This window comes from Lingula anatina, chromosome 2 (assembly GCF_051362555.1).
Source record: "Lingula anatina isolate TDL-2025a chromosome 2, LinAna3.0, whole genome shotgun sequence".
Lineage (NCBI taxonomy): Eukaryota > Metazoa > Brachiopoda > Lingulata > Lingulida > Lingulidae > Lingula > Lingula anatina.
In genome coordinates, this window is record NC_141768.1 from 49,042,621 (window position 1) to 49,068,648 (window position 26,028).

The window sequence follows — 26,028 nt, forward strand, 5'->3', positions numbered from 1 at the left end:
GATTAAGGCAGTGATAGTTAAAGCAAATGGCCCAATACAAAAGACAACAGAAGTCTTAGTTCCGGCATTGTGTTTTGAACTAAAAATCATGGCAGTAAAAATCTATTTAATATTTTCTTATTCATATCACATTTCTGCATGAAATGAAATTATATTTCATTCATTCTGTATTGTTTTTGAAAAGTTGAAATTGTATTTTTGCCACACTGATGAGAATACTCAACTTCCTTGAAAAGATGTCTGTCTGAAAGTGGAAACAAAATAACGGACAATTTTGGAGTCATAAAAATTGTGTCTCTGGTAAGTATCTGTGGTGCTTTTCTTTGTAGAGAAAAGAACTATAAGGTAGCCTGTTTTTCAGTTTTGTGCTACCAATCAACAGCAATGTTCTAATTCCAAGAATTTATGACTTAAAAAGTATTGTATCTGTAAAATTAATAAGTTTTCCCATGGAAATAATCGAGCCATTACTGTACTTGATTGTTTACTCCAACTGGTGTTCAGTTTGGTTACAATTTATTAAAACAATAATGAAAACTATGGGAGCAGAATAAAAGACAAAGATAATGGAGTTAAATTTTATTTACAAATCCAACAAAATGGGAGTAATATTATTTATCATACTTAGTGAAAATAATACCATAAAGGCAACAGGGTAACACCCCTTTCAAATCTAGTAGACTACTATTATATGCAATATTAACATGCCTTTAGGTGAATAGGTACAGAAGTAGAATGAACACCTTCAGAATCCTTGCCGTAAATCACAATTCAAGCTACATTCTGTCTAAAGTCTACATGCATGAGTATTGTAAAAACACGGTATCAATGATTGTGAAACTTGTCACATAAAATCTCTCATTTAGGACATAATAGCAGTAGCACAAAGCGATATGGGCTGTCAGAATAAATAAAATACAAATGTAAAACTGGTATACTTTAACATTGCACTTGAATGACTTGTTAAAAATATTATTGGGATTTAAACATTACGACCAGAACTAAAAAAGACCAAATAGGCCTTTTTAAAAAAACACTCCATACTAACTATGGAAAGAAGTCTAACTGAACAAAGTTAGACACAAAAATGTTGGATTACGAGAAAACTGTTAAATACATGTACGAAAGAAAATTTTGAAAGTTGAAGAAATGTCCAGTTCAAAGGGCTGTTCAAAATTTTTTTAATGAATTTTGGAAACTCGTGGAGATTGCAATAATATAACATATATACTTAAAAGGGGAAACCTCAGCACCATCATGCTTCTTTTCTTCACACCTCCATCAGATCTTTATCTACATGTGGTACTGATTGAACTGTTCAACCCGTTTATATAAGTAAACAATGCTACAGATAAAATACAATTACAATTCTATAATTTCAAAAACACTATTTGCACTTCAAAGGCCTTCAAAGGTTTTCTCACTGTCACACCTTAAAGACCAAATTTTTCACCAAACAAAATTGTGCACCACATAAATCAAAAATAAGAAGAAAACTTCTCGCAATATAAAACAGACAAAATATAGGGTAAATTTTAGGGTCAAGGGTATTTGCTGCTGCTTGACATTTAATTATGCTAATATTTCAGGGTAATGCCAGACAGCAACCTCTCCCCACTGTTCTCAGCTCATTGTAATATTATAATCAGCTCATTGAAATATTATAATCAGCTCCATGCCCTGACAGGATAGTACATGCACCAGACATAAAGATATGAACTGCCAATAAAAATTTTTAATCATTAAGTAACATAAGTAAACATTCAAGAGCAGCATTCCTTGTGCAATGCCAATCTTTTTCTCCAACTTTATCCTATTCACACAGCAATAGAACAGAGAAATCAGGCACTGAACTATAAAAAACACTGTGTAACACTTAGAGACTACAGCAGAGGCCTGCTTTGACCACTGTAAAATGATATGCTAAATGTAGAGAGGGTAGCTATCACAAAAATAAAACTGGCCAGGAGATGCTTTGACCACAGTTATGTTGTTGGGGATTCCAATATAATATAAACTTCAATAAATGGTGTTAATTTTCACTACAGGAAGTGCCAGGAGTTCCCATGATTCCATGCTGCAAACATGTGACTTCCCTTTGTACCATGACATGAAAGACAGCACTGTTGACAAATAATTCAGAAGTCATCAACACTAATTCAATCATATATTTAATGCAATAATACTCCCCTTTCTGCCAGAGATTCTCTCAGTCAAAAAACTGATGAATTAAATGCAAAAGTTTACAATTCAAGGTACACTTTGCAATCATCAATTCTTAGAAAAAATTCATACATCCATGGCAAGACGACAGTTCTAGTGAATCAAATTTTTATATGAACATTATAGTCACTCACTCTAACAAAAACATTTACCATGCAATAAAATGAATAAATAGCGCCTTCCGTCCTGCAGGCTTGGGGCACCACAGTCACTACAAGCATGATATATATGAAGTATGATCACTTTCACCAAGGAGGATAGAACACAGAGCATAGCATGAAAACCACTTCTGGGCAAATATAAAGGAGCACAGGCTATCATATTTGGGGGCAAGGTTCTCTAGACATTTGTGGATTTTGAAGTTGTTTTTTACAAACTTTACCAGACCATCTAGCTAATGTATACCTGACAACTCATCAAGGATATTTTATAATGAAGATACCCACAGGATCCTTGTTAGGCAAACTTTGTCTCAGAATCCAGTTTGCATCTCCAAACATTATGTAATTATATAATTCAGAGGTTTTTTACAACTGGTGTCCCAGGTTTCTCTTTATACTGTGTTGTATATCATACTGTCAACATCACTACAGACAAGCACCAAATATTGTTGACTTCTTCATGCAATGACAATAAGACAACTGATATTCTTATTAGACAGAAGTTAAGTTGCTAAAACAACTGATATTTCCTCTTTAGACAAAAGACATGTTGCTAAGACAACAGATATATTCTTATTAATCTGGAGCTAAGTTGCTATGAAAACTGATATATTCTTATTAGATGGAAGATAAGTTTAAGACAACTGATATTTTCTCTTTAGACAGAAATAGAATGTTGCTAAGATGATAGATATATTCTTTTTAGTCAGGAGCTGAGTTGCAACGAAAACTGATATATTCTTATTTGATGGAAGATAAGTTACTTAGACAACTAATATATTCTTTTTAGTCAGGAGCTGAGTTGCTTAAGATATCTGATATATCGTCATTAGACAGGAGATAACAAGTCACAAACAGAACTCAAAGCATGCTGATTGTAAGCTGAAAGCATGGTTAGTTATAGTCTATTACAGTTTGTTGTCATTGTAATACAACTACAGATTACTCTGTCCATAATGTACCCAAATCATTTTAAACAGTAAATCCATACAAACTCATTGCAGATTTTTTTGCTACTATCTATAGTTGTTTTTGTCAAATGCTTTTCATATTAATGCCATGACCTTTTTTAATAAAAGATCTCAGGTCCATTCATATCAGTTTGCCTTAAAAGCTAGCCACATTTCTCCCCTTATCCTGGTAGACAATTCGTATAGTCCTGTATCTATTTCCCGCCGACCTGGTAGTCATTTCACATACTCTTGAACCTATCTCCCAATGACCTAATAGTCAATTCACGTAGTCCTGTACCTATTTCTCGCTGGCCATGTAGTCAATTCAAATGGTACTAGGCGATAGAAATTGTGCCTATTTACTGCCTATACATGCTGCTGTTCCTACCTATCCTTCTTGCTTGTGACTGATACCTGTGTAAATTATATGTCTACTATCCACCAGTTTCCACATCATCTATGTGGAAACAGTTTATCATTTTACATGCTATATCTTGGAACAGCGACAAGGAAAACACCTGATGGTTTGGTGTCATACCTCATGATGGAGACTAACATGCCTCATACAGAATAATATAAATAGCATTCTGATGACAACAACAACAGAAATTACAGAGAAGCAATTTTCTCCAAGCTAACCTGCATTATGATTACATGAGTGTTTGTGTGTGTATATATATATATATATATATATTTATATTTATACATACGTATATCTATATTTGTATGTATATTGCACTGATCCTATATTGTTTACAGAACCTAGTTATAAGAAACACGAATACAAAGGGTAAATTCTGCAGTGTTTGTTAAACCACACTTTAAATGCATAGGCAGCATTCACTTTGATCGTGGCTAAAATGAAACAATGGAGGTCAACTAGAACAAGGAATGGCAACAAATTTTACAGGAGGCAAAATAGCATTTTAAAAATTGAACATCCCAAGATCCTGTCCCCCAATACATCTTAACAAAGCATACAAAATGACTGCAGGTATTTTGTTCAAAATATCCTTACTATCCAATGAAAAAGGTCCACACAAAGAACAACTGAGTAGAAATCGATCCTTTGTTTTTGTCTCATGTTCTGACATCATTTCAAAACATCTGGGCTGAAGTCCTGCCCACATTGAAGATTCAAATCTCCATCTCCCTTGTCTTACATTTCACTGTTATTTCCAGGGATGTGATACAATATTTTCTCAATACCCACTCATCCCCTTTCATCATGTCCAACAGTTCTGCCAGAAGAAACACCATCCACACCTCTGTGTACAGGGAGGTGTTAGATGGCCAACAGATCATTAGAATATATGTGTTTGCAATACCTGGTGCTGAATGCATTCTGAAACTTAAAGCAAACCTCTGCACCCATGGGCAACTGTTGCCCTGCATCTGTGCCAAGTGTTCCACGTGAACTCTGGAGCTCCACTGAATGTCCTTGACACCCATGCCATGGTGTGGTGTATTATGTTCATGGTGTATTAAGTTGTACTGGTATTCCATAGAGTCACTTGGTTAAGGGACCAAAACAAGAACTGTTCCGTACAGTGAGCCCCGACTCTGGAACCTCTCCCTACTGTCCACCCCCCCCTCTATCTCTTTCTCTCTCCCTCTCTTTCTCTTTTCAACTGGAGTAAAAAACCACTGGGTTCCAGGAGAGCAAGGTGACATCAATGTAAGGAAATAAAAATGGTGTATTATGTAATCCAATCTCCATAGAAAGTCATCCAATTAGATTGCAATACTGCCTTGTTTCACCGGTGGGTGCCGTTTGCTAGGAGATCGATATTGTCTATCTGGGCTTCCATAGCCGCCTTCACGATGCTCCCGCTCTATATGATGTCCATGCATCCCCTCAAAATCATCAAAGGTTCTTGCATCGAGGTCATGATCAAAGTCATCACGCGACCCTCGGTCGTAAGTCCTCGAGTCATAATCTCGTGAATGGTAGTCACCATGTGTCCTTTCCCTATCATAATCTCTAGCACTGTACTCCTGCTTGCGGTCATAGTCCCCATAGTCTGGCGATCTCATTCCACTGTCCCAGTGCTGGTCGTGCCTCACATCGTGCCCTCGGCGGTTTTGTTGGTCTGGAGAAGCGTGACTTCCACCGCCGCCACTGTGCATTCTGTCCATCCTGTGCCTGTCTAATTGGCGAGGATGTTCCTGCACAGTGTTATGGCGGCTAAGGTTTGGGGACGCCGAGGAGGCCATGGTCAGCTCAGGGAAACGCTTTGGAGATGTGCTCTCAGGAACCGGGGGATGAGTAGCACGCCAGTAGGCTTCCAGAAACTCTGCTAAATGTTCACAAGCATCTTCTAGCTGGTTTTCTTCAAGAATCACATCAAACATTTCCTAAAATATCCAAATAGTCAAGTTAAGATTTCTATATTAAGTACTATTTTGTGGGAATATTTTAAAAATAAAATATATTTACTGCAGTATTATTTCTAGATTTTTTAGCCATGTTGTTTGCTACTATTTCACAGAGTGAATACAACTGACATTCATCTGAAGACAATCAAGAAACAAATCCTAATTTGATATGGATCTTCATAAACCTCCTCCAGTATAGCCAGAAGTAGTATATTTTCCTCCCTGGCTGAGGTATGTTATACTCACTGGGGGACACTGTAGTAACTTGTCGGCTGCCACGGACTGGACTGTCATATTTCTGGTCTGAGACTTGCCGCGAGATTTGATCAACCTCTGCAACACCTGGAATGATGATGTAAAATCACTTATTTTCTCACACCAGCATACTTAAGCTTTCTCTTTCTTTCAAATTCATGTTTATCAAGATGAAGAGTAGGCAGCTTTATGTCTCTAAATACTTTAAATTGCTATCAATTCACACCAAAGTCTTCATATTTCGTTGCCTTACCTCAAAGTAAAAACCATGATCACAAAGTATGAAAAGTATTCAGTGTTATTTGCACAAGATGAACTTACTTTTGGTGATGAGATTCTTAGATAGACAATGATGGGTGCGAGGGAGGTCTTGGCAAGTTGTGACGGGTGGTTGATGGTGTCGCAGTCCAAGACGACCAGCTGTAAGTGCCGTGCTAGGTCGAAGATGCGCTCAATTTCTGCCTGTACCTCAGCTGTAATAAGACAAACAAGCTCTGTTACATGGACCATTTAAATGCAAATGATACTTATTTTTCTGATGAAAAAAAATGAGCTGCTCTGAAAAGATGAAGAATAGCAAGACCATCCCAAACCCTACAGTTTATGCAGTAATGAGATACAGGGAGTAAGAAAATATCCAAACCAATTTATTGAGACCACCTGCTGTTCATTACCATGAAATAGTCACTGTGTGGCTTTTTAAGTTCTTCATGCTTAAAACTTCTCAAATATGTAATAATATATATTCTATGCAATTGCAAAGTGAGCAATGCATGCTCCAATTCAATGGCATATATCAAAACATGCTTACTTTTTTGTGCTGAAATCAATTTTCAAAGCTTTAAAGTTATGCATGTGGAATATCATATGCATAAAAGTCCTATCTGCCCAACACAAGAATTGTATTTAATAAATACATCCTTAGATTATCCTCTAGTCAGTCTACAGAGATCTTTATATTGGAAACCAGAACTCAATGGAACTCAAGCTATGCTGTGGTAGCTATTGCATATTACATAATTCCACCAAGTGGTAAATTTGCCTTGAGTAACTGACAATGTTCCCAATGCCTGTTTATTTTTAATATGCCTTGAGTAACTGACAATGTTCCCAATGCCTGTTTATCTTTAATATGCCTTGAGTAACTGACAATGTTCCCAATGCCTGTTTATCTTTAATATGCCTTGAGTAACTGACAATGTTCCCAATGCCTGTTTATCTTTAATATGCCTTGAGTAACTGACAATGTTCCCAATGCCTGTTTATCTTTAATATGCCTTGAGTAACTGACAATGTTCCCAATGCCTGTTTATCTTTAATATGCCTTGAGTAACTGACAATGTTCCCAATGCCTGTTTATCTTTAATATGCCTTGAGTAACTGACAAGGTTCCCAATGCCTGTTTATTTTTAATATGCCTTGAGTAACTGACAAGGTGCCCAATGCCTGTTTATTTTTAATATACCTAGAGTAACTGACAATGTTCCCAATGCCTGTTTATTTTTAATTTGCCTTGAGTAACTGACAAGGTGCCCAATGCCTGTTTATTTTTCACCAACAAACCTCTCTGTAATGAGAAACTTAAGTGCAACCTTTCTCCAAACAAGTTGTACAGGAAAAAAATTCCAGATATTTTTTATAAATACATATCACACATGCAGTTGCAATAATATTTCCCTGTCTTAACTTCAGAACAATCAAATGCAGCAAATGTTGTGCAGCAAAATGCAAATATTACTGCCTCAATTCTTCAACACAAAAAACATGCATCAAGTTGACACGACAACCAGTATTTTCAAAACATATTGAACATTTTAATTTTTTATCTTTTTATTTATCCATAAAATCATTTACTTTGAGAGACTGTGCTGAAGTTAAATAATGAATATATATATATATATATGAAGTCAAAAGACTGCCAGAGAACTACTGCCAGCCATAGTACTGCTATGTATGCAAGGTCAGTGACCCCTGATCATGCTCAAGCAATCATATCAGTCATCAGAGAACTGTGAGAGCTTCTAGAATAGCATGAGCTGCTGCAGCTGTGAAAAACATATATAAAAGTGGAAGCATTAAAATGATAGAAACTACACTCCTATAACTGTACATACATACATGGACCCAGTGTAATTGTGGAACTAAAATAACATCATAAATCAGTTATAAGTAAATAAATCAATATCAATATATATACAACTAGTGTTACCAGTAACAGCTGTTACACATTCAAGATTAACATGGATAGTGTCCAAGCACCCCAAATAAACCCCCAGTGTCTGGTCCAGTCTCCACAAACTTTATCCCACATGTAGATATGAAAACAGAGACATCAACAGTTCATCATACCAATCTAGTCTAGGCCAGTTTCCAATGTGTATCAACGTAAATGATAAAAGAATCAACTAGAAGTTAGCAAATAAAAGAAGAAAAAGCTGCAGCCAGCATGCAACATACCTATACAAGAAGACCTACTATTTGAGCGTTCAATTATTGCCCGTTTGCTGGGGTTGTTGAGAAGTGACCTCTTGGCTAAAGAAATATCTGCAGTGACACGGGTAATGACAATCCTGTAAGAGACAGAGATAAAAATAACATGAAAGATGTGACAAATATATTGAATATTCTTTGAATCTTATTAAAAACATAAAGTGATAAAGATACCATTAACGTAAATAATATTTAAAAAAAAACTTTGTCTACTTGAAAACTGCTTACTAAATTCTTAGGTTTCTCATTAAATCCAGACATGAAGCTTAATTGATAATTCAATTTATGAACCATAAGATAAAGATAATAAAACCATAGTCAGCATATCTTATGTTAAGTTTACAAATACATATATATGTTATCATATAGCATACTATACCAGGCAGGGTCTATGTGCCTAACATGTGCTCAGTCTTTACTTACCGTCCTTCAAATCTGTGCTTAAGAAAATCAAAGAGTGCTTTTTGCATCATGTCTGTGACCTCGTAGCCCTTCAGGGAGGGACCAACAAACACAACAGGGCGCATGGAAGGCACGACTTCATATGGCGGGATGTTTTCAGACTGAAGAAAAGTCAAGTTGAACATCATAATGTAAAGATGAAATGTAAATCATGGAAGGCACGACTTCATATGGCGGGATGTTTTCAGACTGAAGAAAAGTCAAGTTGAACAACATAATGTAAAGATGAAATGTAAATCATGGAAGGCACGACTTCATATGGCGGGATGTTTTCAGACTGAAGAAAAGTCAAGTTGAACAACATAATGTAAAGATGAAATGTAAATCATGGAAGGCACGACTTCATATGGCGGGATGTTCTCAGACTGAAGAAAAGTCAAGTTGAACAACATAATGTAAAGATGAAATGTAAATCATGGAAGGCACGACTTCATATGGCAGGATGTTTTCAGACTGAAGAAAAGTCAAGTTGAACAACATAATGTAAAGATGAAGTGTAAATCATGGAAGGCATGACTTCATATGGCAGAATGCTTTCACACTAAAGTAAAGTGTAGTTGAACAATATGATGTGAAGATGAAATGTAAATCATGGAAGGCATGACTTCATATGGCAGAATGCTTTCACACTAAAGTAAAGTGTAGTTGAACAATATGATGTGAAGATGAAAAGTGAATCATGGGAGAATACAAAACTGTTTTTCTAACTATCCTGAAAGTTTTGAATTATTAAACTTGAACACGGTTTATCAACTACATATTAATTGCTTTCAAATCATCTCCACCATACTACTGTACAGCACAGTGTGTAAACAGGGGTAAGAAACCCTTTAATTATTCTATAAACATTCAAGAACACTAGCTAGAGAACCACAGAACTCATGGTTTACCTTCTTAAAGAAAGGTTTCCTCTTCTCTTTGGCAGGAGGAGTTATGCTGGCCTTGCTGGCCTTGGAGTTGCCCAGGCTGTCACTGTCTTCACCTAAATTACTGTCCCCATTCTCAACTTCAACACCTGAACAGGGAGAAAATAATTAATTAAATCCATGTGTTTTTGTTTATCTTAAATTCATTTTAAACAGGACAAGATAATTTTTCTATTTTGCCTATCCTATCAATTGGCTGATAACCTGAGTAAAGTTGTCAGCAAGATATTAATATATGATTCATGAACAAGGGAATTACACATATCATGATTCACAAACAGAAAGGTAAAATATGCATGATAATTGCATAATACACAACATATCAATACTCAATTTGCAGGCATGGTTGAAAATGGGATACAATCTATACTGTGCTCTCTGGGGATATGCTTAACAGCATTAGAAAATAAATTTATGGCCATTTATGGATGATAAATCTTCTCTATTTGGGGCTTTGTTCAGTATACCTGGTGTGGGAGGAGTGGATCCCCGAGAGTTTGAAGACTTGGAATTGGTGAGAAGGTTGTCTATGTTGGTTGAGGAGCTTGTTTTGCTGAAACATAAAATAAAAACAGTGTTTTATTTATAAGCTTTTTTCCTAGAAAGCAGCACTTTTCTCCAATTCTCCTAATGGTGTTCAACATCCCATTAGCAGACACGTATTCCCCCAGGCAGAACATTGCCTTGTAGACTGAAGCAGGTGGGAGGCATTAGGCTTCAAATTCGTTAATATTACAGGAGGAATATCTTCATTACTGGCAATGCTGGTGACAAAACCGTTCACAAAAATAACTAATATTCTTAATCACCTTACATGCTGGTCAGTTTTAATGAATGAAAAGAAAATAATTTATCAATATATATTTACATGTCATTTCAAAGATTAAGCAAAACTAGCAATCTTAGAGTACAAGCAATAGCCTGAATGGATCAAATTCTCAGTCCCTACTGCTGAAATGTTCATAATTAAATAGATGAGAGAGAGAGTGAGAGACAGAGAGGGTGGGATTTTTATTAAAAATCACCTCAGTGTGATGTGGCCTTCAACCAAATAATTTAATACCAAGACAGATTTTTATCTCCAGATAAGGAAGGGCCTGCTGATCTTAATGTGAAAATGAATAAAAACAACAAACAGGCTCTGGTTGCTTAAATGAAATCCCTGAGCTGCCACGGTGTGATATCTATACCAAGTCAGTGACAGCCAGGACCATTCTTTTCATAGAATTCCTATCCATACCAGCATCTGATCTTATAAAGCAACATCTTTAACACATGAAAGAAACACAACATTTAACTCTATATGTTTAACAGGAAAAATATCTCCAAGTCTTGATCAGCCCTACTTTCATTATTTCAGATAAAGCCACTTCACCTTCCCCAATCACTCCTAGATTGAACTGCTGAGAGGCCCACCTGGCTACCCACAATAAACTCCTGTTGTTAACATAAACACATGGTTTCCACATCACACAGTGAATACAGCCAAATACCTGTGGCTCTGGCTGAAAAAGATCGCCTCTCTACACCTGTTGCTGATTTCTAGCCCCTACTTTTAGCTCAGTTGTTTGTTCATACACAATATCCATCTACACTTTTTATATCAAGCTTTGGAAGTTTAGCATAAAACATACTATTCTTTGAAATATCACTGCTGATAATAATGCATTTGCTACTCTGCTAAACATCCATTGGGCGTCTTTATTGACCCCACCTTCAATAAATGCCAACCTCGCTCAAGTATCCATCTCAGTATTTTACATTTTATCACGCCGCTCGGTCGTCAAGGTGTTCCTGCTCGAGCAACACATGGTGACTCCCGCTCTCGCCACCAACACCCAACAATTATTGAACCAAGCAAATAATTTCTTCCTCTCCTTTCATATAGCAACTAAAAAAGAAGTTGATAACTAACACACTATCCTAAAAATTTTGACCACGAATATTAAAGTACGAATAGCAGACTTAATCGCTGCAAGAAACCGGCTTTTTACTCTCCTATGCAAATCCTCCAGTAGGTAGGAATAGGTCACACAGGCAAGAGGTGTCTGGGAAGACATTCATGTTACCTTACAGGCCTACCCAACTACCAGACTCGGCACATAAGGATCCTGAATTAACCGGTATATCGGACCACAAAACCCATCAGAACACGACAGGATGAGCCCGCGGTTGTCCTACAAAATTTGTTCTGGGGTATGATACTCCGAAATGCGATCTGACACACACGGGTAGTGTGGTCTGATATACCGGTTAATTCAGGATCCTTATGTGCCGAGTCTGGTAGTTGGGTAGGCCTGCCTTATCAAAACTAAATCACCACCAGATATTTCCAACCCAGGGACAATCTGAATAACTTATTCATACGCACCATTCATAATGAATTTTGTCAACCTAGTTAATGCGCACTAACTCCACTGGGAGTTTCCCTGAATGCTATGCAATGAACACGCTAACCAACCTCCTCATTTCCAACATAGTAGTATAATCCCCAGTTTTTACCATATTGTTACTGCGTATTAGCTAGGTTGACAAAACTCATTTTGAACATTACCATTTCCCAACCCTGGGGTATTCTGAGTAACTTACTCATAGACATTATCCCCTGATATTTCCTAACCCTATTCTGAGTAACTTACCCATAAATATTGCCCCTAGATGTCACTAGAGATATTTTGGTTTTGTGTATGCACCAAACCATACAATTTCCCTGAAAAATCCTGTGAATCCCAGAATAGGGGTCTAATTACCAGTAATTATACTACCTAAATGACACAGCATGGCTGAACTGATAGTGATTGTTTCCAAGAAATCCCTGACAGTAATATCTGTTCTCTGATAGAGACTGCCACATGGATAATTAAGCCATTGAAAAACAGACTTATAAATGTCATGGCCTACCCAAGCTATCCTCATAGAGGTTTCCCCAATGAACAGGTGTCACGTCTTTCATTTCATTTCAGGAATTCCTGTCTATCCTGGTCTTCAGCATCTTTTCAATCAAACATAATTCAACAATGTGACCTGAAAGCTGGGTCATTATCCCACCCTCTTATCTATCAGCAAGATTTAATAGAGACCTGGAAACTGAACACTCTTTCTACAACTCTTTCTATGATACAAGTGTTACAATACAAGTAAACAAAGAAGTAAAACATGTAAGGCGGTGGCTAGTGTCACCTACCTAGGGTAGAGCTTCTGTCCTTTTCCTGTGGACTGCTGTAGCCGTAGAGATTCCAGTTTGGCAGGGCTGGGGATGAAGCCGATATCACAGCCCTCCTTCACCAGCCGCCCTATCCACCAGTCATTGTTGAATTTCTACACAATTACAATAGGAAATAGGGTTATGTTAGTCCACCCTGAGCTTCAGAGATAACTTGCCACTAACCTCTTCACTATAGCCTATCTTCATCGTGTCAAGTTACCTCTGACGAAAATAGTTTGACCTAGTTTATATAAGCCAATCGAATCCATGTTTCAAAATTTTTCACCAAAGTTTGGTGAAAACGCTGATTGGTTGACTGTCAATCGGCAATCCTCGGCTGATTCCGCAAGCTCCATACTAACAACAAAGTTATTGTCGAGTGCGGAGACATCCGAGTAGTTCCGAGTGCATAACCGTACACAAAGAAAGCATGGCGTCTCCTACGAGTGACTACGTAAATTAATGTGTTAAGTTATCTCTTGATTCTTTGCAAAATATGAGTATATCGGAATTGAAACCAGATCAGTTTGAGGCCCTGCATCATTATCTACTGAGGGATGATGTATTTTGCGTGCTGCCCACAGGTTACGGCAAGTCCCTGATATTCAGCCTTATCTTTGATTGGTCCGGATTTGAACAAAGCGCGCTTTGACTCGTTCGCGTTCATTGGCTAGATCGTTCAATAAGTCATTGAGTGCGGGCTTTAAATTTGATTGGCGGGCGGCGGAGGCTATTGAATGTGGTCAGAGGTAACTTGACACGATGAAGATAGGCTATAGTGAACAGGTTAGTGGCAAGTTATCTCTGAAGCTCAGGGTGTGTTAGTCCAGCAACTTGGTGAAAATTGTGCATTTTTCACCTAAAACCATGAAATTTAGCAGAATTGTGGATAATGGAAATTTAAGCATATTTGGATATAGAAGCATTCATGAAAATTCCAATATGGCCACCAAATACAATATGGCAGCCAGAAATGCCATTTCAAGATAAAAAATCTACTATATAGTTGTTAAATGACTTATGATAACACCTAATGATTAGAAGGTACCATAGTATGCATGAAGTATCATAACTAACTTCTTAAGTTACATAAAAATTCACAATGACTTCCAAAGTAAAGCAGCAATATATTTACCACATGAAAAGAAGAATAAAAGAAACTGTGCTTTTATTTTTCCTTGACTTACCTCTTTTATGTGTAAAAAATCTTTGACATCAAATGATCTGGCATAGCCATGTACAGGGGAATCATCGTCCAAGGATCCATCATAGGATACATTAGTCCGAACTGCAAAAGCTACGGGTTTGGACTGAAACAGAAAATCAATATGAAAAGATTGGGAACATTAATTCAGTGATACAATAATTGTAATACTGTAAGCTATATTTGATATTTATTCTTATCCTGGGGTAGCACTAGCAATTTTTTTCGCTTAGCCAAATCACCACATTTTTGTCAATTTGTTACCAAAATGGTTATAATTTGGCTAAAACATGTCAAATCAAGCCCTTTTTCTTTAGCCAATTTAAGTCAGTTTTAGCATTTGGCTAAATTGGCGAGTGCTAGCGCTACCCCAGTTATCTTATATTCTTACAATTCACATCAAAATAAAACATGGCAGAAAAAAATAAAATACTAAAAACAGAAAAGTAGCTCCCAGGTCACCAGCATCAGAAACATAAGTAAATATTGGCATTGTGTTGGTCCTAATACCAGGGATACTTCCATACCCTGATTCCTCTGTAATGCAACAGTGAACATATTGATTACATAGAACTAGAGAGATTAGATGGAACAAGACATGGAACTGACAGACTTCCAACTTTTATCCTGAGATCTTAATTAGTTTCTACAATTGACAACCATGAGACCTGCAAAATTAAAAATACTACATAATCCTAATTATGTGTAAGTTCTGCTGATAGATCAGACAGTTGGTAGTAATATAATATAATATAATTCAAATTATGAACAGACCAATAACTGTTTAATTCAAAATGAGGACAACTGTGACAATAGCATGTGTGACAATGGCATAGCAAGGTATTCACGAATTGCTAAAAAATAATCACCTTTTAAAATAGAAATGAAAAATATGCACACCCCACCCCACCCCCAATATCATTTTAATTTGTTTTACACAAAATAATACTTTGGAGTAAAAATTCAAGCGTTTATGTTATAGTAAAAATGGTGTCAGCCTCAGGTTTTGAACCAGGCCAGTGGTAGTGGAGCCCTTTCTTCTGTAGACCTTGTCCCAGACAATACCAGGGTGATCAATGTGGAGATTAGGCATAATAAAGAGGATCCAGATGACATGAAAATCGATCAATAGGCCATCTCAAAAGTGGAGCAATCTTTTGGTGCAAAGCAAATATACCAAACAAATTAACATTGATCTTGTAACAGAGGATAGAGATGCTGAATCATAGCTATGGCATGGGTGCTGAAAGATGACTTTTTCTCTCAATAGCCCATTTTGTATAAACATTTTCTGAGTCAGATGTACCATATATGCCTGAAACATGGAACATACCATATTTATAAACATATCAGTCCCCAAAGTACATGGGTGAAAGTTGTCAAAACTGAAAATCCTGAAAACATAGCTTCCAATTTCTCATTGCATTAAGACAATATAAGAACAGTCAAAATGAAGACTGAAAATCCTGAAATCAGGCATAATCCTGAAAACTTTCACCCATGTAAGTATGAGGTCCTCTGAACTGGTTTAGATGGTCTACAGCTAGAACTTAGTGTGTATTCCTAGAGACCAAGGGAAATCAATGCCCACTGCATTCCAGCATTGATCAATGTAGTTCAAGAAAACATGGAGTTAAATTATACAGCAGTATGGTGTGTGGGTGTGTGTAAATGTGTGAATGCCTGTCTTTATGGCAGGGAAAAGGTTTAAAGAAAATGCAAACCTTGCTATCAGTATAGTAAAACATTTAATCTTTTTCATTATTAAAAGATCAGTGAAGAAAGCTTATTTAAAAACACAAAGTTTTAAATACAGAAAAATATTTGATTTTAGAGATGTAAACAAAAAGAAAATGCACTTATGTTCAATAGTTAAATTCTGATAAACAAAAATATGTCTAGACAAAAATGAACAAAAATCCACTGCACTCCCACTTCAGGCAAGTCTTCTGTCATAACTCCAGATACCTTATAATGCTCTAATGCTGCTTTGGGGTTGGATATTTTACCATCTGCTAACTGTTTTAATATCTTTCCATCCTGTAACTGTCCAAAGATATGGAGGAATTCACATAGCATGCATTAAAGATAAACCCAAGTATACACACTGTGTGGTTTAACAACTTATTGGCATGATGCTTTACAATAGTGTTCAATAAATTAATATTGCAACATGTGTGGGACTGAATGATAACTGTGCTCATAATATATCAAACAAATGCGAGAGAGAGAGAGAGAGAGATGTTGAAAGTTAAAAGTGGCCATATCTATATTAAGACTGCAGTCAGTACTAACAGCCAGTACTATTGACACATGAAAAAACTGCAATGACTGGTCATTCCCCTCCCAACACTCTCTCCTTCAATGGAGAATACCCATGTGCAAGATGCATTAACAGGTCTCCATCTGAAGGTTATGAAATTAGCATGAGGGTCAGACAACTGGTGTTCACATTCCACCACTAGTTGATCAATACCATTACCATGCTAGTGCTGTGGAGTGAAAACACACATGGCGAAAACTTTGAGGTTCATTCCCAGTTCAGGTTTAATTTGATCCAAAAATGTATCTTGTACTTAGATGATAAATCAGGTTTTCTTACTTCATGTTGTCTCATCATGTAACATTATTTCCTGTTGTTTAAATATCACACGAACCCCTTAAATATGATAGCAAAACAATGAATACCCCTCCTTCATCCCCCATAATACTGAAGAAAGCTATATAATTGGTAAAATCATATGAAATTTATACTATATATTGAATTATAAAAGAAAATTACACTTGTTATTTCTACCAAACAACTTTAACAATGGCAATGACAGGTGTAGAAGACTGGATGACAAATATCTCATCTTCTGGGTCCACCCTTGTGCTGTACTGGCCAACCACGCAGTGAGGCCACTTTTATTACACTTACTAAACTAAAATGACTCACAGTCACAATTACTTTCATAACAATTTTACACTTGGACAGTGTACCAAATTTCATGGAGATGGTTTTTATTGTTTATGCTCAAAATAGTGGACTGAACTCCCCTTTATTTATAGATCTGGAAATAATTCTCTTAAATCCCATCTTTTAAAAAGTTTTTTATGATTTATGTTTTAAAAATTTTCAAGTAAGTATTTTAGTGCTGTAATTCTTCAGCATTTTAATATAATAAATGTAAAATGTAAGAAAATGGAATGGGCTTTACAAGAAATAAATTAATTATGATGTCAGAGTGACATCCCTGTCTCACTGCAGGCAGACTGCTAGCCACATTCTGGATATATATATATATATATATATATATATATATATATATATATATATATATATATATATATATATCCCTCACTTGTAAATTATGATAAACTTGATGAACACTGCTTAAATGTCAATTCCAAAGACATGACGCAAAGGATTCTAAAAACAGGTGAAAGGAAAGATCTGTCTACTTAATATCCCTTTATATTAAATGTCAATAATCCAGTAAATTTTTCTTTACTTATATATCTTAAATTCTTTTAAATAAAATCCTACTTACCCGTGCTTTTTCTAGCTTAGCAAGCGCCTGCCTTTCACTTTCCCTGCGTAAAGCTTCCCTCTCCTCATCCAGCGAGAGGTCAGATGATGGCTGGCTATAGTTGGAATCAGCAGACCCCTGCAACAAGACAAATACCTGGCTTAATTTTCACAGTTTTCTATTCAGAGTCATGTTTACATACAAATGAAGTAATTGCCAGTAAAAATTGTCGGTAACTTGTGTAAGCATTGAATATTTGTCCACCAGCACCTTGTCGTTAAATACAAGCTGTTCTTGTAGGTACTGTAAATATAATCTGAAAGTCATAATTTATTTGAAACTGCATCCAACTTCCAGCAGTAAAGTAAATGGACAAGGAATTGGGTGAAGTATTCCACTCCTTTTCCTGAACCAATCCAATGTCTAGGACATCTACAGTGTTTTTAATGATGTACATAGCACATTAGAATATTTATATTTTGTCAACATGTGTCCATCAGTCCTTGTGATATGTGATGTCAATAATATGAAGTGATACAGAAACTACCAACTAGATAGAAACACAGAAATATACAGCCAAAAAATAAAAACAGTGATTAACACAGTTCTTTTCTAACTATCTAGATGACAATAGTTCTTTCACTAACATCCCTGAAACTGGAAACAAAAGCACAAAGTACATGTTTCGTGTAGTCTCATCAAGTGTTGCCTTTAATCCTAAATAACTGTGGCATACTTACAAAATAGAACTGTCTACTTCTGCCCGCCATTCTATCCACCTAACAGCCTACCCAGTACTTTATATAGAGGCAAAAAGCACATGAAGTCAATTTGTTGACTGTAACTCACCAAAAGTGTTGTTTTGTGTACCATGAAGATAATGACAAAGCTAGCAGGCTACAACTAGCCCAACTAACAGGTTTGACTAACACAGACCAGGCTATCAATTCCCAAAAACCATTATCTCTGCCACATACTTTCTCAAAATGGAACTCCCCTGTCTCTACAGACTGAGAAATAACTGGGCCAGCCTTTGTTACCGCCAGTGTTATGAAACCCTACAAAGCAGGTTTTGGTCCCAGTCCAGTGAGAGATCTTCCTACCACTCACCCTGATCATCCAGGTGTCATACTAGGTCCCCCAGTAAAAGTCCTGACTGTGTACGCCCCGTGTATCTTGGGGTACCCTGGTAGCAGTGTGGGTGTCGTCTCTCAATGCAGCAGTCTATGTGCATGCATGTGTTGTCTATACAGCAGAGCAATAACACAGTCAGATCAATACCTGCCACTATACATAGGTTTCATCAAAAATTCATACAGCAGGTCAATACTGCTGACGCACTTCCACGCCAGCTTCCAGCCAGAGCGCGGCCAGACAATCACAGAATCCTGCTAGTTCTGTGCCTGTTCAAGGTATGAATAAACACAGCTGAATGTACTGCAAACAAGCTGAAGAAACCATCTGCCAACATCATCAATATCCTTTTCTACCTGACATTACTATTGCCACTTCTTAATGTGACACTAAGGTGAAAAAACAGCTAAAAACAGCACAGCCTGAATACACTAGATTCAACAGCTTTCTGATCCACTTGTTCATTCAATGATTGCAGTTTGGTTTGTCCTTCAGATACAAATTCAAGATATTTGATTGTCTAACTTTGAATCTATACTTAATTGTTATTTATATTAACCTTACAGCATATACACATGAGTATTTATATCAATACCTTTTCTACGTTTTGTTTAACAGCTTATTCATAATTATTGTCTTGTTTGGTGCAGATTTGTTTTCTTTAAGATATCAATTATCAACTGTTGATCACTGCAACTTGTGATATTCCAAATCACTCTGACACAACATATTCTATGCTAGATTCACATTTCCAAAATATGAAATACAGCCATATTAAATGTGAAATGGCAAGCCCACATATGTTCCAAGTTCATTTTTTAAAATTAACTCCAATCACAATAGAGACATTTGGAATCCTAAAGCAATAATAACCCCTCTCTATTTTATCAATAGAGCCAATACAGTTCAATTTCCTGGCTTGGGGAATTAAATAACTACAAAAATCACACCTGGTTGACTTAAACATCCAAACCATCAGGACAAGGAAGGTTAGAAAATAGTATATTCTAAGTAAAAAAAATTCAATTCTATGAGAAATCATTTATATACATGTATATTGTCTCGATTTACCAAGTTTTGGTCAAAGCAGATACCTTTCTGCCTAAGAGGAACAAAATTATTAGATCACAATGTTTTAGAGATTCTGCTATCAGATATCATTATTTCCCTAGCTAACTGGGCAGATTAAAATTTTCTTTTAAACCAATTCCATTACTATATATGAGAGAGAGAGAGAGAGAGAGAGAGAGAGCGTGGAAATTGTAACAGCAAGGATGCATTCATAGCAATCTGTTTACTTTTATGGTCCAACAAGTTTTTAAATGAACCTATTATTTTTTTTTTTTCATTTCAATATAATGAACAGAAGCCTCACAAAAGATTATACATCTGAAGAAAATCATGAACCAAGCAAGAAGGGGAAGGAAACTATTGGCCAAAGTCATCATATAAGAAAAAGATCATATCACTGATATACAAACATTAATATAAACTGCCAGCCTTCCTTAATGCAAATATATCTCATCATTTGTAGAAGGAAGTGCACTCTTCATGCTGCATAACTTCTACATCAGTTCATCTAAATTATTCATCTTCCAGTTCAACCTTGAGTGCAGGCTGCTAGTGTTAAATGTTTGACCTGTGCATCTTGTGTAACTGGCGGTTTGTCATTCTATGTGGTCTCAAAGCAGTAGTGCCTTGCGCAGAAATCAATAAGATCCTTCTCTCATACTGTAGTGTAAACAGATCAGACAAGAGGAAAGATAGGCTTGTTCATTTTGATCTGAGAGATCTACAAAACACTGTATATTCATTTTATATTTACTACTAATATGAAGCCAAACACAGATGTGTGAACACCCCCAGTCCTGTACCCACAGGTATGTGAACACCCCCCCCAGTCCTGTACCCACAGGTGTGTTAGCCTCCCCCCCCCAAGCTCTGTACCCACAGGTGTGTTAACACCTCCCAGCCCTGTACCCACAGGTGTGTTAACACCTCCCAGCCCTGTACCCACAGGTGCGTTAACACCTCCCAGCTCTGTACCCACAGGTGTGTTAACACCTCCCAGCCCTGTACCCACAGGTGTGTAACAACTCCTAGCCCTGTACCCACAGGTGTGTTAACACCTCCCAGCCCTGTACCCACAGGTGTGTAACAACTCCTAGCCCTGTACCCACAGGTGTGTTAACATCTCCCAGCCCTGTACCCACAGGTGTGTTAACATATCCCAGCCCTGTGCCCACAGGTGTGTTAACATATCCCAGCCCTGTACCCACAGGTGTGTTAACACCTCCCAGCCCTGTACCCACAGGTGTGTAACAACTCCTAGCCCTGTACCCACAGGTGTGTTAACATATCCCAGCCCTGTACCCACAGGTGAGTGAACACCCCCAACCCTGTGCCTAGCCAGCCTTAGAGAGCCAAGCATCAGTGCAGACCTCCCATTCATAGGCAGCCTCCATTCTCTCATGACCTCACCAGTCACCTAACCATTACCATAGTAACAAACATCTCCTGATACATGGCTGTCTGTCATGTTCTCTCACAAAGCCCACTTTGATCTCACCAATGAATAGGAAGATCCACTATCAAACAGCCTCGCTTTTGAGGAAGACTTTGCCGAGGTCACCATCTGCATGTGTGTCTGTGTGTTCCCTGCAGCTCGCGGCCTCGTCCCCCTTGATCAGTATTCTAGGCTGCCCTGCCTATCACTGCAGTCTTCCAGCCCCTGTGACATCCAACATTCAGCTTAAATGTCTAGAATGCAAAGCTCTTTTAGCAGATTAGTGGAAGGTAATCTATGTGAATTATCCTCTAGAGTAAGGCGGCCAATCAGGCAGTGTGCAGCTGGTCTACGGCCCTTACTTGTGTGCCAGCTTGGTGGATCTTGTATGGCACAGTTCAGTGAGATCCTTCTTCTCTATCCTCACACACTCATACTGCCTGTCTACTCTGGCTCATGCATAATAAAAAGACTTTATCTCAACCTGTGATAAACATGGATTATGACAGATTTATTATTCAGCATATAGATCCACTCAGAGCAGGCGTGACTCAGGATCTGTCCTTGGAATTGCAGCATTTTTTCCTCCTCCAGTCTCCAGGGAAAGGAAACCGGAGCAGGCCCTGCCTAATGATATCAAATTTGTAGCAGCTATCACTTGATGCCTGGATTGCATGGAAAAAAAGCTTTTGCTGAGCACTGTGGGTCTTTGTGTAAGATTGACATTACCAACAAAAATGCTATACGGAGTATGTATAGGAATACGCTAATACACTTTGCCTCAGTCAATGTAAATGTAAAATCAATATCTGTGTTTGACTACAAAACTGACAGATGTGGTGCATCACTTATAAATTTGTAGAAATTTATGTTGCTATGAATACAGCAGTGAACCAGTGATAGGCTTTGGCTAAAGTAAGCAGACACTTGGAAATAGGGTTTTCTGAAATATTACTTCCACATTCCAACTGATCTGCAAATCTGGCTAAATTTCACATTTGTATTATTTCTTAGGGAAACAGATCCCAATACAACTTTTAATATATAATTACAAATTCAGGCATTAAGTTTAAAATCAACCACATCACAGGAAAACTGCTTGGATCCTGGCTGCCCCAACTAAAAGATACATCGTATTTGCAATAAATGTCACAGTCACAGTGCCATATTTCCTTCCTTCACAATGATCAGTTGGACAAATTCCACTAAAGTAGTTCTCCAGTCTTCTCAGATTTCATTGCCACCACATTGATACCAGAGCACTGTGAATGTACAAAGTAACCTCTACTCACCCAACTAAAACTGTCTCCTAAATCTGAGATACTTTTCTTGATACGTCCCATGCTATCACATAGAGAGGAAGATTTCCCCCAAACTGGTCAATGCTGTACTGGCTTCTCTCTCTGACTGTGGTGTAATGAATAAATTACACTCAGAATATTTTCACAGAGTCCACAGGCTAATTAAATTGATCCTTCCGCACTTCCACCACACAACAGCTCACTGCTGAGCATTGGAAATAAGGTGTCAATCTTTAGAGAGAAAACATCCTGAGACAAATATGGGCACATCTGAAGACAGCAAAGCCCATCCCAGCTCACAAGTTTTCATTAGGATGAATAAGCAGTTTGCCTCCTGCCTCTACTGTTAGTGTTTTCTTGAGTAACCCCATATCGATCATGCTATGGCAATTATGATTGACTTCAAACACTGAAATGACCTCAGAGAATTAAGAATCACACTGGCATTGAAACTGCAGCCTATATGCCTTGCAGGTAAACTACTGTCTCCATCCTGTGTTTGACAACAAAAATGTGAATACCACAAAGCCAACCTGTGGTTTCTACCTCTCTCATACCACACTGGATTTATATTGTAGAGCAGTTATTTTTCACTTCCAGGTCTTCCCACAGTGGAGTTAATTAAACTGGTTTTCCCAACAAAACAAACTACGGCTTCAGTAAACCCTAGACCCTTATTGGTATACTGTAAACAAGTGGAGACATTCAATACTTTGGGTTTGTATAGACAGTTGATGATGACCAGCTCAGCAGTCAGTTTATTCCTGCAGGCTCACACTCTTCACATACAACCTGGATTCCCCAGCCTCTCTCTGACGTCAATAAAGCCACAGCCGTTATCTTAGTCTGCTACTTTGCTAAGGTTAGGGAATACACTGAAGTTCACTTCAACAAAAGAACATCAATTCACAATTCTGTTATAGGGAGAAAGAATTTGGCACAAAAACACCGCTTAAGAGATTTTATTGATTCAGTTTGAAGATGTGGAATATACCCTAGCTCTTGTTGCATTTTTTGTTGCCAAAAGGTGGCATGACAGTGCAATATCTTCAAGACAAGCAGGTGTTCAAACATTATAAGGAAATTCTTTGGCAATGAACTAAAGTGTTCTGGGAGGGGGGAGGGGGGGTTAAAAGTCAGTTTAAACATCACGACTTGGTGTCTGTATAGCAAGCTAGCTATACGAACAGCTACCAAATGTCATGATTAAAATCAGCTCCATTTTTAATGACATGCCTCTCCAAGCTGCTGGTATACATGTGTGCTATGAAATGTTTCTTAGTTGTTAGTCATTTACCTTTTAAGCACACATCCCCTGCGGCACAACTTGAGAGATTTTCCTGTTAAGGGCTGGGTACTCTTTAACAGAGGACACGTCACTAGACTCCATTACAGTAAAACACAACACCTTTGGGGATAATATACATCCTCCCACTCTTAAAAACCCTTAAACTGATTAATCCCACCTTTTTAAATGATCATTTGCCTCCAGAAGTTAATACAATAATACTGCTTCCAAGAGCAAAATTTATAAGTGATGTTCACTTTCTGCTATTTCTTGGAAGTTCATTTTCCTGGAACTAATGTTGGACACCCAACAGAAACCAGGGTTTTATTGTGTAAAAACAGAAAGGTGACTGAGTGAGATTACAACAGAAATCCCTTTTTACATTACAATTTGTCAATAAACATCTAGTGGTAAAAGGTTCATAGAGTGAAACTAGAAGAGTAGGTTTCAGTATCCTGCCTGTGGTGTTATCCTGGTCATGGTCATCAGGCTGAAGACATGCCTGCACTAATTACTGAACATTGTTAACTACACAGAAAGCTTCCTAGAGCTAATTCCCAATGCAACTAACGTTCTATATATTGCTTGATCTGACTACATGGGGACTATCACTAAATGCAGTCAGTTTAAAACATCTCCTGTTGTTTCTGACATACTCATATAATCACCAGCTTTGCCGCATTCAGCTCAATGCCAGGAGGAGCACGTTAATCTGTTAATCTGATTGTATTCAGGCAGAGTAGTAACAGAGCTAGATCTACTGTTAATCTGATTGTGTTCAGGGGGAGTCCCAGCAGAGCTGGATCCACTGTTAACCTGATTGTATTCAGGGGGAGTCCCAGCAGAGCTGGATCCACTGTTAACCTGATTGTATTCAGGGGGAGTCCCAGCAGAGCTGGATCCACTGTTAACCTGATTGTATTCAGGGGGAGTCCCAGCAGAGCTGGATCCACTGCTAATCGGATTGTATTCAGGGGGAGTCCCAGCAGAGCTGGATCCACTGCTAATCGGATTGTATTCAGGGGGAGTCCCAGCAGAGCTGGATCCACTGCTAATCGGATTGTATTCAGGGGGAGTCCCAGCAGAGCTGGATCCACTGCTAATCGGATTGTATTCAGGGGGAGTCCCAGCAGAGCTGGATCCACTGCTAATCGGATTGTATTCAGGGGGAGTCCCAGCAGAGCTGGATCCACTGATAATTTGATTGTGTTCAGGGGGAGTCCCAGCAGAGCTGGATCCACTGTTAATCTGATTGTATTCAGGGGGAGTCCCAGCAGAGCTGGATCTATGTAGAACCATCATTTAATTCAGAATGAGCCCTTAATGTCCACTATACTTTCAAAATGTGAACTGAAGTGATTTCTTTTGACCAGCTCAAAAACCACAGAGTTACTCCAAGCACTCACTAAAATGAAAATTTCTAGTTAGTGAAAGTCTATTAAGTGTTTTTTTATGCAAAGGACTGACTTATTTAAGTCTTATCTCACATACAGTTAAAGGTTTTTGTCTGACGTACTAGTATTAGTAAGCAATACTTTCAGGGAGTCACTGGTCATTATTTTCCCAGCTAACATACGCACTAACACAGGCTTCCAAAAAACACAATCATGACATAACTTTTCAAAATACAATTTCTATTTCTGGCATTCTAAGGCATCTCAAGGGTTATACATGTGATTTTTTACTTCTTCTCTGTCCCAACTAAATATTTCTGATGTTGCTTGGTTACACACTTCATCTAAATAATTGACCTGTATTGGACTTGGAGGATATCTTTCAGCTCCGTTTACTACTGGTCACAAGATTACTGTAATCTAATAATGGTCCAGAAGTCAACATTCTCAAAAGTTCATCTTCCATTAGAATTAAGCTAGCCTAGTTTTTAGACAATAAACATGACTTTGTTCTTTCTTTCTTTTTTCAGGGAATGCAGCAGAGATGGCCTCAGCAGAGATGGTACATCTATGAATACAGTCAGCTTCCTGATACCTAGCTTGCTCTACATTTCTTGAAAATGACATCTAAGACA

General features: G+C 37.6%; 1 protein-coding gene across 10 annotated transcripts in view; it reads right to left on the reverse strand.

Moving 5' to 3' along the window:
* Positions 1-564: 564 nt before the first annotated feature.
* The window catches only part of LOC106181509 (voltage-dependent L-type calcium channel subunit beta-1), a 38,483-nt gene continuing 13,019 nt past the window's right edge, over positions 565-26,028 (reverse strand). For 5 of the 10 annotated variants that reach the window (XM_013565892.3, XM_013565894.2, XM_013565895.2 and 2 more), the window contains 10 exons: positions 17,792-17,908; positions 14,242-14,364; positions 13,034-13,167; positions 10,317-10,402; positions 9,814-9,938; positions 8,885-9,024; positions 8,429-8,541; positions 6,293-6,444; positions 5,963-6,058; positions 565-5,695 (listed from right to left, as the gene is read on the reverse strand). In XM_013565892.3, coding sequence (XP_013421346.1) covers positions 5,072-5,695; positions 5,963-6,058; positions 6,293-6,444; positions 8,429-8,541; positions 8,885-9,024; positions 9,814-9,938; positions 10,317-10,402; positions 13,034-13,167; positions 14,242-14,364; positions 17,792-17,908 — 1,710 coding nt within the window. In that variant the 3' untranslated portion in view covers positions 565-5,071. Of the gene's footprint in view, positions 5,696-5,962; positions 6,059-6,292; positions 6,445-8,428; positions 8,542-8,884; positions 9,025-9,813; positions 9,939-10,316; positions 10,403-13,033; positions 13,168-14,241; positions 14,365-17,791; positions 17,909-18,510; positions 18,787-18,880; positions 19,129-21,473; positions 21,850-22,702; positions 22,929-26,028 lie in introns of those variants that run through there. The other 5 variants (XM_013565896.2, XM_087002996.1, XM_013565900.2 and 2 more) reach the window with 5 other exon arrangements.